Source organism: Moschus berezovskii, chromosome 7, assembly GCF_049115385.1.
Source record: "Moschus berezovskii isolate FMDL1 chromosome 7, NW_MosBer_1.0, whole genome shotgun sequence".
Lineage (NCBI taxonomy): Eukaryota > Metazoa > Chordata > Mammalia > Artiodactyla > Moschidae > Moschus > Moschus berezovskii.
In genome coordinates, this window is record NC_142466.1 from 23,191,511 (window position 1) to 23,204,710 (window position 13,200).

The 13,200-nt window shown below is 42.4% G+C and overlaps 1 protein-coding gene across 7 annotated transcripts in view; it reads right to left on the reverse strand.

Annotated features, from left to right (window-relative positions):
• TEK (TEK receptor tyrosine kinase) overlaps positions 1-13,200 on the reverse strand; it is a 104,255-nt gene that overhangs the window by 16,930 nt on the left and 74,125 nt on the right. For 3 of the 7 annotated variants that reach the window (XM_088837866.1, XM_088837870.1, XM_055428124.2), the window contains 4 exons: positions 10,881-11,033; positions 6,457-6,744; positions 4,152-4,451; positions 1,542-1,696 (listed from right to left, as the gene is read on the reverse strand). In XM_088837866.1, the coding sequence (XP_088693992.1) occupies positions 1,542-1,696; positions 4,152-4,451; positions 6,457-6,744; positions 10,881-11,033 (896 nt within the window). The remainder of the gene's footprint in view (positions 1-1,541; positions 1,697-4,151; positions 4,452-6,456; positions 6,745-10,880; positions 11,034-13,200) is intronic. The other 4 variants (XM_088837868.1, XM_055428126.2, XM_088837867.1 and 1 more) reach the window with 3 other exon arrangements.

The window sequence follows — 13,200 nt, forward strand, 5'->3', positions numbered from 1 at the left end:
TAGAATGAAGATGTAAATAGGGTTCATCTAATAGGCCCACTTGGATGAAGGGGCAGCCAATAGAGCTGCATGGGCATGATCATAGGCCTCAGTGGGAAAGCATGCCACAATCGATTAGTTATGTCTGCAGGGATGAGGGAGGGGAGGATAATAGCATGTATGTCACGACACACACTTGAGTTACTCACACCTGAGTGTCTACCCTGCTGTGAAATGAGCAGCTATTCAGTTCTGGTTTGGAAAAGAACTCAAAGATCTATCTGGAGAAGTCACAGGACATGCCTCTGTGAGAGCTTTTGTTCCTAGCTTCATCTTGGTCTTCTTGGTTCTTACTCACTCTCTCCTACTTGTCTTAAAGCTCAGAGTCTCTCAAGCCCAAGACAGTGTCTCCTTTTCTCCTGAGTTTCAGTGGCTTCTGGCAGTATCAGGACAAAGCATGAGTATCATGATGAGCTCCAGCACTGTCTACCCCTCTGCTGGACCTTCCGCTCTAGTGACAGCCTGAAGGGCATCTCAGGGACTCGTATCAGGAAGATTTACCTCATTTGGAGTATGTAATTGTATTCAGTGCTTCATATATAGAATCAGTAAAGTTGGGTACAGATTAATTATACAGAGCTTGAAATCACAGAGAAATGTTCAGGCTATAGTATCTCAAGGATTCAAATGGGGTGCCTGTCGGTAAAGTATGATTTTGTAAACCTTTGCAACTGGTCAAAATTACTAGATGAAAGAAAAAAGTAGTGCCAAGTGCCATGAACTCTGACTGCAGACTGAAGGGTACACAGGGGTGGAGATCCACACGTAGATATAATTCATATATATATGGGGGGATACTATCAGAAGTACAAAATGGAAACTGGAAATTTAAAAAAAGTGAAGAAAACTGATTTAGTATCAATATTCATGACTTATCACTTTGAGGTATGGTTCCCCTCATGCCCTTCATTACAATAATGATCAGTTCTTTATATTGCAAGATTACTCTCACTGGTGACTTATCCCTAGGATGACTCTCTTCTCTTTTTGATGGGGCAGTAGTCCTGCTTTAGGCTTAGTTTTCTGCATAATTATTAAGAGTAACCTTTTCACTCTCAGAATTGTTCTGAATTGGACAAGAACTTATATAGTCATGCTAGTTATCTCCCCGGAGAAGGCAATGGCAAGCCACTCCAGTACTCTTGCCTAGAAAATCCCATGGATGGAGGAGCCTGATAGGCTGCAGTCCGTGGGGTCGCTAAGGGTCGGACACGACTGAGCGACTTCACTTTCACTTTTCACTTTCACACATTGGAGAAGGAAATGGCAACCCACTCCAGTGTTCTTGCCTGGAGAATCCCAGGGACGGGGGAGCCTGGTGGGCTTCTGTCTATGGGGTCACAGAGTCGGACACGACTGAATTGACTTAGCAGCAGGAGTTATCTCCCATTTCATAATGGAAGACAAAGAAAAGATGAAACTTGCCTAAGGGAAATACTTCCTTTACAAGTAAATGTTCTGACCCATATCTTTAAAATACTGGTTGGAAGATGAGACACTACCACATTTTGGAAGGCCTGGGCCATTCTCCTTTGGACGTTTGCCCTCTTCAGCTGCAGCATGATCAGAAAGGCCAACAGCACTGTCAGGCAGGTCATTCCCGCTGAGCCGAGGATGGCGATAAGCAGCATCTTCCTGCCTCCGAGGTCTGCTGGTGCTGAGCAGAACGCAGGAGAAGCAGCACGTTAGTCTAGATGGAGAGATAGGCCACGACCATTTGCAGGAGAAGTCACAGTGTAATGGGAACATCATGGCAGCCTGCGTCCTGCCACCTAATTGCTAGGTGACCTAGTGCTACTCATTTATTTTCTGGAACTCACTGGAGACAAGTCTGACTCACAGGGTTGTTACAAGTTCAAAGGAGTGTGCAAAAGGGGTTTTTACAAGTCAACATGCTAATCATCAAAGCTGCTAAGTGCCAAAGAATTGATGCTTTTGAACTGTGGTGCTGGAGAAGACTCTTGAGAGTCCCTTGGACTGCAAGGAGATCCAACCGGTCAATCCCAAAGGAAATCAGTCCTGAATATTCATTGGAAGGACTGATGCTGAAGCTGAAACTCCAATACTTTGGACACCAGATGTGAAGAACTGACTCATTGGAAAAGACCCTGATGCTGGGAAAGATTGAAGGCAGGAGGAGAAGGGGACGACAGAGGATGAGATGGTTGGATGGCATCATTGACTTGCTGGATGTGAGTTTGACCCATCTCCAGGAGTTGGTGATGGACAGGGAGGCCTGGAGTGCTGCAGTCCACGGAGTCACAAAGAGTTGAACACGACTGAGTGACTGAACTGAACTGATGCTAATCACTAATTGTCACCCTTTGTTCAACTTTCACTTCCAAGTACAGGCCCACGCAGATGAATATTATCTCATAATAGTGAGACTGACTAACTATATCTATCACTTTGGGAAAGTGACTAAACCTCCCTGAACAATTTCCCCACCTAGAAAAGCTTGCAAGCTCTATGATGCTAAGAGCACAGAATCTGAAAGATATTTTGATTTGGGTTTTTCTTGTTTTAAAGAGCTGAAAACAACCTGAGGATACCAATGGGAGAAACAAAGAAGGAAGGAAAGGAGAGAGAAAAGAGAAAAACTGTTGAATTTACGGCTCAGGTCAAAATAGACTATTAAAGACTATGGTTTAACTCTTCCACTTCTTTCCCTTGCTTAAATTAAAATACAATTAAATTCAATGTATTTTTATGAAAAGCAGCATGTAGAGCATGATCTCATCTAATAATTATTCTTTTCATTAGCTATCTTTCCTACTATCTCCACACATGTGTGCATAAAGAGATGTCTGAAATGGGATGGTGAGGGGTTTTTAGTTTTGTTACATCTTGTTTTTAAATTTTTCTCTTTGTATTTTATTTGTAGCTTGGATTTAGGGCCGGCATGTGTTCTATGAAAACATAAGTAATTATAGAAATGATGCATTTATTAAGACTGTCATCTGAAAACTATGATTCTCTGTAATTTACAGACTCAACATTCCTTGGATATTTCAAACATATTCCAAAGAATCAGCACTGAAAACAGAGCTTGTTGGATTTTATTTCTGAAGCCCTAGGTAGCCCTCAAAAGAACCAAGAAGTTTTTAGTGCTATGATACTTTCTGTAAAAATAGGCTGGTCTGAATTATAAATTTGCAAAAGTCACCATTTCCCTCTAAAGTCCCTCTAGCTACATTCCCTTGAACAAGCTGTACAGTGCAGAGGCTGAGGAAATGCAGTTTCAGACTAACCTCAAAGGGAAGTCTCCCAGAAGCTTCAACCCCTCCCACCTGTGGTGTCCTTGTTCACTAATTACATTCAACAGGTTTTACCAGCCACAAACACTGGAGAGTACTAAGAGGTACAGCCCTCCAGTTATGAAATAAAGAAGCCACAGGGATATAATATACAGCATATAGAATATGGCTAATAATACTGTAATAACTTTGTTTGGAGGCAGATAATTACTAGCCTTACTGTGGTGATCATTCATAATATATGCAAATGTCAAATCACTACATAGTGCACTCAAAACTAACATAATATCGCACATCAACTGTATTTCAATTTAAAGAAATCACAAACACTGGCCCTCTTGTGCTTGGCACTGAAGGATCTCTGTCTCAAAGAGCTTATTCTCTCTGAGGTAGGGGTTAGTGATGGACATAGAGCCATCATAACCTGGATCTAAAAAGTAAAAGAAAACTCAGAATAGCATAGTGTCACCCAAGTTAAAAGAAGAGTTCATTCTGAGAAAGAATGGAGTGTGGTTCCTGGAGCCTCCCACTGAAGCACTGCACAGGCCTTCCTCCACTAAGCTGGGTCCTTAGTTGTCTTTTCCCACAGAAAGACATTCAGATTCCTCAGACCCTCAACTGCTAGATGGGGACTGCTGATGGGCTAAGTTCCTTTAAGGCTTAATAATGGATCAACAGGGTATCCCTCCAAAGGGCATTTTCATCTTAAGGACCTCTTTAGAGATGGTGATGCCTATCAAGGATAAGCCTATTGTATCACAAGATGTGAATATGGAGTAAATATCTTAAAACACTGGGGCTTTTCTGATACTCCCCAGAAGTAATAATCTGTAAATACCCGTCTACTCTACCAACCTTGAGATTCAGAAAGAGTCATCAGTTCGTGAGAAGAGGTTGGAGTGCTTGAGCCTATATTGTTCTCTGCAAAGACATCCACCTGGTACGCTGTTTGTGGCTCAAGGCCCTTGAGCTGATACTGGGTGATGGTGGCATTCTTGATCTTCACGTCAATGTGCTGGTCTTCGTTCTTGCCCTGAACCTTGTAACGGATGATAATAGCAGAAATAGAATAGCCATCCAGGATCGTCCAAGAGATCACGGCCGAAGAGTCTGTGATGTTGGAAATCTTGATGTTTTCTGGTTGAGGAGGGACAACTAGAAATTTAAAAAAAAATAAGCAACATATTTTCCTTAAGATGCATTACCATCTCTTTGACTATTATGCTTTTGAGAGAGAGTGAATGTCAGCCCATAAACCATGAATGGCTACTAAGTGTTATCTCTGATGGTAACTCCAATCAGTTTGTGGTGGACTCAACACAGACTTCACAACATGACCACATATGGGAAACTGGCAACACACACAAATCACATATTTGCCATCTTTACACTGAATTAAGACCCCGGAAGTTACTGTTACTCCACAAACTGCTATTTTACTCTTCTTGATGCTGAGGAAAACAAAGATTATGAGAGCTGACATTTATATAGGCCCTTTCATATTGTAACTCATTGACTCCACATAACAATCTTACTGTTAGTATTGAGGCCTGGAGACATTAAGTGACTTGGCCACGGTCACACAGCTTTTAAGAAATAGATTGAAGTAGAAGAAATAAGGATTCCCATTAGTTTGCAGTTAGCCACCAGCCCATAGGAACTATCCTTGTTAAGCACTTGTTAGAAAATATGTTAAGCACTTAGTAGACATATACAAAAAGCAAAATGGAGCGTATGCATGCATCTGCACACTTACAGGTATACTTAATGTACTAAAATTATACAATATTGAATGGAAAGATATACAACAAACATAATCTTGGTTTAACAAACAGAATTTTGGTTGTCTCTAGGGAGACAGGGAGAGAATTAGAGTAGGGATGATGCTCAAAGAGGATTTTGATATATCTGTATTGTGGAATTACTTTCACAGAAAAGACTGAAAGCAAAGATGGCAAGATGTTAACAGTTGTTAATTCTGGGATGTAGAAATGCAGATTTTTATGTATTATTCTCTGTACTGGCCTGTAGCTTCTAATTGTCAGAGAATTTTTTTTAAAGATGAAGAAGACATGTCTAAACACTGACAAAATGGTTGAGACTTCCACATGTTACTGATACAAGAAGAGACTGGTTGGAGAAACCCAGAGCCGGTTTGTACACCTGTTACTGGGGAAGTGGAGACTCGGCTGCAGAAGAGAAACTCAGACTTTGGCAGTTGACAAGAGACCACAGGCTCCTAGCATTAGTGATAGTTGGTGTGACCCAGAAACACCTGGTCTTTCCAAGGACTCTGAAATGCACAGACAGTTCTATGGCAGCAAATCAAACAGAACTCTCTGGTTCCTAATAAAAAAAACTTTCAAGACTACAAAGGAACCCTAGAAGTTCCAACTAATTTTTAATGGACAATCTGAAATTAAGAAGAGCCTGAAGAACAGTTTGAAAGAAAAGTTGTTTTATTACTCTCAAATATATACCGTAATGCTAAGGATTATCTGTTTTGCAGATTTTCAAGCAAAGTTCCTTGGCTTTTCAGATTAGGAGAGATCTATCTGTAATGAATCACCATCTGCTTAATAAATAACTCCATTGAAAGGAAAGGTAGGGATCCCTAGTGGTCCAGAGGTTAAGACTCCTCATGCCAATGCAGGGGACACGGGCTCAATCCCTGGTCTGGGAAGATCCCACGTGCCGTGGAGCAACTACGCCTGTGTGCTGCAACTACTGTCCATATGCCGCGACTACTGCAGCTGGCAAGCCCTGAGAGACCTGCTATGCCACAAGAGAAGCCATCGCAATGAGAAGCCCACACCCTGCAACTAGAGGGCAGCCCCTGCTCAATGAAACTAGAGGAAGCCTGTGCACAGCCACGAAGACCCAGTAGAGCCGAAAATAGACTTTTTTATAAAAAGGAAAAGTAAATCATAGTACAGTCCTGCCTGAATTATTGTTAGTCTAAATATACGGAGCATTCATATATATTGCGGGTCACTAAAATGATTTGAGGTGTTGAGGGGAGGGCACTCATTGGCCTCCACTTACAACTAAACTACCTGTCATGGTTTCTAAGAAGCAGACTTGAAGTGATGGGAACTAAATCTAAATGGCAGCCATCAAGCGTCATTCAGGCAAGGCTGGGGCAGCATAAGTTACTTACTGTCACTAAGGGTCCAAGCGATGAGATCTTCGCTCCATTCCCCCTGGGCCTTGGTGTTGACTCTGGCTCGGACTATGTACTGCTCCCTGGGGTGTAAGTTGTTAAGGAGCACTGAAGTCAAGTTGCCTGGCACTTTAATATTCTGCTGATCACTATTCATTTGCACAGATCTCCTCTCGACTTCAACATAAAAGTCATCTTCTGAGCTTGGGAATATTGGTTGCCAGGTCAAATTTAGAGTGGTCTGACTTTTTGGTAGGAGACTGAGACCTCTTGGAGGAGGAAGACCTAGGAGAAACCAGAAGGATCATCATTTTTATATGAAGTGAAGTTAACAACAGCCCCAAAGGACAACCTTGGCTTCTAGAATAATATACAAGCTAGCAAAGAAACAGCCACTAGCAGCCATGAAATACTTTTTTTCTATATCAAAATAGCAAAGCTTTAAAATATTAGTATGTAGTTTGAATAACTGTAAAATAAAAATACAGTTGAAGGACAACTTGGGAATATTTTTCCAGAGCCTTAGAAATGATCATATACTTTGTATAATCTGACTACCAGGGATTTATCCTGAAGAAATAACTCAAAGGAAGCAAAAAGGCTAGGGACATGAAGATGTCCCTTACAACATTATTTATAATATAACAAACAATCATAAGAAACCTAAATGCTCAAAGTAGGGAAAATGCTTTAATAAATTATGATATAGCCATCCAAGGGATTAAAGGATTATTGTGAAAAGTATAGAATCCCCTCCAAGACTTGTAACACATGAGAAATACTCTAATTTCCACTTGGGAAAAGTTATGTCTACCATTGGTGAAAGAGGAAGGAAACTGAAAAAATTGGAAACACTGGATTTTCCAAGGTTGTGGGGCTGCAGGTGAGCATTCAATGTTTCTGTTCCCATTTTGAGCAATATGTTTTAAAACAATTTTAGGGTTACATCCCCTTAGCAGGGACAATTTCACATGTGACAACACAGTGATGGCAGGGCCAGGCTCTGATCACATCATGGTTTGGCTCTGACCACAGGCTGTGTGGCCATAATTACCCCCAAGAACCTGAGTCACCAGAGAGGTAACTGAATGGAAACAACATGAGCTGTGAAATCAAAGAGGCAGAAGCATGCCCCTTTAGTTCTGTGACCTTAGGAAAATTTATGTAGCATGAAATAAAAACACTCACCTTCCAGACTCAGGAGGAGAAATGAGATAATGGAGGTGAAAATGCTTGGGAGGTTCCATCAACATTTTCTCCCTATCTTATCTTGGACCAATGGACAGAGAAGGAATCTGCAAGTTTTCAACTAATCACACTGATATTTTAAACTCCAGATATAAAGTATTTTCAAAATATAGACTAGGGATCCTCTCCTCATGCATTTTCAGTGGGGACATCACTGCCCCTAAGGGGGCAAAAATTGGTCCTTGGGGTATGAGAAAATTTTAGATAATTACAGTGGTTTACGAAGGACCATAATACATAAACAAATGTATGGTATTAAAATTTATGGCAGAAGAGACATTAAAACAAAACAGAGATGGTGTCTTAAGGACAAAACTATCTAAGAAGCTCTAAAAATAAACATAATATAACGAAGTGGAAACGAATGTGTATATAACAATCACTTCGCTGTAAACCTGAACTAACACAACACTGCAAATCAACTATACTCCAAAAAAATGAAAAAAGAAAAAGAAAAGATAACGTAAGAAGGCTGAGAAGCTTGGTCAGAGGTGACAGGGAGTGTCTATTTCCACTCCTCAGGACAGGGACTCTCACTAACAGCTTTGACCACCCAAAGATGAGGGAGAACCGGCAATCAGGCCTGCCACCCGCTTGGCTCTATGCTACAGATCTGGTTGGTCTTTTCTCCATAACCTTTGCAAATTGTGAGAGGTGACGCCACCTCCTTTTGCTCTTCTCTAAAGTTCCAAAATAAGCCACCTGGAATGGGCAGGCAGGCTTATAACCACACAACAGACAGAAAGAGGGCTGATGGTGTAGAGCAAACATGCAAGCCTTCTAAGCCTGTGCCTTGTACAGAGGAGCAGCCCCATAAATGGCCATTCCTCTTTCCCTCCCTATGAGAGCATGGCTTACCCTTCACCCTTCCCTACCTGCCCTCTCTCTGCCGTGTGTTCAGAGTGTGTCCTGTCCCCTCCCCTCCTGGCCTTCCCGGCCTATGCCACTCAGTCAACACACTTATAAATAGTGCAACTGCCAAATGGATTTAAAAACAAACATCAGCAAAATTCAAATGATGGGAAAAGATGAACCTTCAAGAATTCCCTTCCCACCCACCCCTGAGAACTACTTTGAAATATTCCAAGAGACCTCTGAATACATCCTGGCTGGAACATATTCTGAGAGCTGAAGACAGCACACTGTGGGTCTGTTAAGTGTTTTATGTTCTGTTCCATAAATACTTTCCATCTGAGTCAGATTATGCCCTTCCCCTCTTGATTCATCAGCACTGGCCTAGGAGAGAATAAGCTACCATTTGCTCTGCTGACATTTCAGGGGCCCCTTGCATCATAGTCATGGAGGTTCCTTTTATCCTCGAAGTCATATGTAGTTTCCAGGGTTATTTTCTTTTTAAGATATTTTTTTTTCTTTTTTAATGTGGGCCATTTTTAAAGTCTTTATTGAATTTGTTACAACCTTGCTTCTGTTTTATGTTTTGGTTTCTTGGCTGCAAGGCAAGTGGGATCTTACCTCCCTGCCCAGAGATCGAACACACACCCTCTGCATTGGAAGGCAAAGTCTTAAGCACTGGACTGTCAGGGAAGTCCCTGCCAGTGTTATTTTTGGTGTTACTACGTGGTGGGTTCCCAGGAAGCCATTTCTTACTTGTACAATGCTTCTACAGGCATCAGAGTAGCTCCTGAGTTTCATTTGGTTCATTAAGGATGCTGCTGGTCAAATGAACGCTAGGTGGGGGGTGTGGAAGGAAGAGTGTGTGAGGAATGCACAACTTTTGCAGAAGAGCTTGATGCTTTTCCTAGTTTCTCACTAAAGCATCCGCTGTCCTTCTGCCTTTAGTAAATGGATGAAAACTAGGAAATCTTATCAATCGGGAAAGGATTTGGTGTCTTTGGGCTCCAGGGTAAAAAACAGTAATAATAACTGGAGAAAGAGAAAGGGGTCAAGTCTGAAGATCTAGTATGAAGATGAAGAATCTGACACATCACCATAGCCAAGTCAGTAACCACTCTGGGACTCTACTTTTCAATCTATAAAGTGGGAAAGATGACAACTCTAAGAATTAAATAAATGTGAACCTGAAACTGTAAAGCACTGACCAAGAGACAGTAAGAGAGTGGTCACACACGAGGCACACTACAGCACTCAAGAGAGCTTTAAAAGGGCTCACTCACGTTTCAGAGGAGCGGGCCTGGGCAGCAGGAAGCTGGAGTTGAGGGTAGCATGAGGGAAATTTCACAAATGCAAGGCTCCTCAGTCTACACAACAGAAGACTGATAGCTACTGACTGACACTGATCCATCAAGAAATAGTGCTACACTTCGAATGTGTAAACTTAAGACCAGAGCATCATACATCACCGGGGAACTTATTAGAAATGCAGATTCTTGAGCCCCGTTCCCACTCCAAACCTTCTGAATCTGAAACCCTGGAGGCGAGGCCCAGAAATTTGTTTTAATAAGCTGGGCAGATGATTCTGATGGAAAATAATGTTTGACAACCAGTGATTTAGAAACATAGAGGTAGAGACTTCCCTGGCGGTCCAGTGGTTAGGACTCTGCACTTCCACTGCAGGAGGCTTGGGTTTGATCCCTAGTCCAGGAAGTAAGGGGATCTAAGATCCTGCGTGCCGTGCCATGAGAAACAGGGTGGTATTATTCATATGGCTCAAGGAGATAAAGGAAATAGGTTGGGGAAATGGAGGGACAGAGCATAGAACTGCTGTTTTTTAGGTAAAAGCCTTTCAACCTATTCGATGTTTTCACCGTGTGCCTGAATGACTTTTAAAAACTAGAAATTACTTTATCAACACACTGGGATTTCTGGAGTATGTATGCAGCGAGAGCCTGGCCTGGGCCCTTAGGATGGAAACAGGAAGCTGGTGGTAAAACTCAGGAGCCAAGACTGAGCACAGTTGCTATAAAGTAAATCCCAAGTCCTCAGGGATGTCCCTGCCTTCCTGAAGGCTCATCTGCTTCCTTCTCTGTCCCCGTGGATCACTCCAGCCCCCTCCCCCAGGGAGACAGACCAGGAGAGCAGCCCAAATAAAGGGCTGGCTTGGCTCCAAGTCTCTAGCCTTCCTGTCACTTTCCCACCCATTCAAAAGCAAACCCCTTCCACCAGCCTTCCCACCCACCCACCCACCACCACCCTTCCTGATCTTCCTTCCTCTTTCCCCTTCCTCCCCACCCACCCAGCTCCTGAATCAGTGCCTGTTTGCCTCAGCTGACCGATGGAAGCTGTTGTGAATCTCCTCACAGGGCCAGGATGGCCTTCTCCGCCCTCTCCACGCCGGACCAGCTGCACGCAGAGCTCGTATTCCGTCCGAGGCTCCAGATAGTTGAGGGTAACAATCTCATTTGTCACTGAGAAGAGGGAAAGTCCAGGAAACTTAAGTTGGCAATCTTTTACATTCTTTAAACTGGAATGCTGTTATTGTGATGGGAACTAATGTTTGGTTTTTAAAAATACAATGTCTGAGTAGAACAGAGGGGCAATTCCATCTTCAGGCTCTCAGTGTTCCTACTATAAAGAAAACAAGGTTTTTCGTGTAAGTATCCCTGTGCCACTCACACATTTCTGCTCTAGTGTTTCTGTATTTTTCATTTGTAGAGTAAAATCAGGCACATCTTCAACCATAGGGAATACCAAACAGATTTAGGGGCGAAAACTCAATTAGAATAAGATAAAATAACTTACCTACTGTTTTCAAATGCAAACAGTGATTTTAATCAAAGTATCAAGAGAAAAGATTCTTTGAGGGTTTGCTTATACTAATCAGATAACAAATTTGTAACAGTCATGTCATAATTAATAAAGGGTTCTGAAGTATTTGAAAATACCTCCCAGAAACAAATGACATATGCTTCTTTTCTTCTGAGCTATTTGCATGAATATTGCAAAGGTAGATTTTTGCCTTGCTGCTGCTGCTAAGTCACCTCAGTCGTGTCCGACTCTGTGCGACCCCACAGACGGAAGCCCACCAGGATCCCCCGTCCCTGGGATTCCCCAGGCAAGAACACTGGAGTGGGTTGCCATTTCCTTCTCCTAGATTTCTGCCTTACCATATGATAAAGTCAGTAAGGAAAAATACTGGACTGTGTTTAAGGGTTTTTAGAAGACCTCTTTGTGGATGCCCATAAAGAGATGATGGATTATCAATATTCTATTTTTTTTTAAACTGCTTTTTCAAAAGACCTAGCCATTGTCAATAGAAACAACAATCCAGCAAAACAGACTTATGCTCCTGGGATTCTGAATTTTGGATGAGTGTTCAAAAGACTGTGAAGAACTCCATAATACCACCATGACTTTCTTCAACGTACTCAGGTCAGCTAGTATTATTAAGCCCCAAACCTTCGTTTTCTTCTTTTTTGGTAACTTCCTTGATTATATGAGCTTAGTTGCTCAGTTGTGTTTGACTCTTTGTGACCCTTTGGACTGTAGCCTTCAGGCTCCTCTGTCCATGGGATTTCCCAGGCAAGAATACTGGAGTGGTTGCCATTTCCATCTCCAGGGGATCTTCCTGACCCAGGGATGGAACTAGTGTCTCTGGTGTCTCCTTCATTGCAGTCACAGGTAGAGGGCCCTTTTAGGAATTCATGGGCATAGTGAGACTAGAGTATTAATGGAGGTGTGTATGTTCCCTGCAAGTGTGACTGTGGCAGGTCTCACGATAAAACAGCACAATTTAAGCAGCTGGGTCAATAGATGGTGCTCAGCTTTGAAAAAAAAAAAGTGCAAAAAAAAAAAAGTGCTATTATATCATCATGCAACAAGCAAGACTGTAATTTGTGTTTCAAAGTAAATTTAACTTAAAATAAATAAATTTAACTGTTTTCATGAAAGTTTGACATTTTATTACATTTGGGGCTTTTGCTTTCAAAAAGTTTGGGACGGCCCTGTACCCCCACCTCCCCCTACCCCAGTTCAGTCCACCACAGGCCAAATTCCTTCCCAAATTTCTGTGAGTTAGGAGACTGCAGACAGGGCAAACTCAAATAAGGGAAAAAAAAAAAAAAAAACTTGGTTCAGTAGCAACAGCTGACACATTAGAAAAGACCCTGATGCTGGGAAAGATCGAAGGCAGAAGAAGAATAGGGTTGACAGAAGATGAGATGGTTGGAAGGCATCACTGATTCAATGGACATGAACTTGAGCAAACTCTGGGAGATAGTGAGGGACAGGGAAGCCTGGTGTGCTGCAGCCCATGGGGTCGTGAAGAGTCAGACACGACTTGGCGACTGAACAACAGTGGCAGCAATCACCCCTCAGATGTAAGCGGATTAAGTCTCTGCCCTTCCAGCGGGCCCTGGGCTTCCCTGTTACTGTACTCATAGCATAAACATGTATCCTTTACCATGACCAAGCAAGACAGAGTTAAAATGGGACCGGAGATCCAGAGAAACCTGGACAGGAAGTATTGATGAAGATAGTAACTCCTGACACAGGCTGGTTCCGTGTCCCATTTTATATCATGACTTTCAGAAAGGTGGACCCAGAACTCAGAGGAGCCATCACCCCGCCACTCGC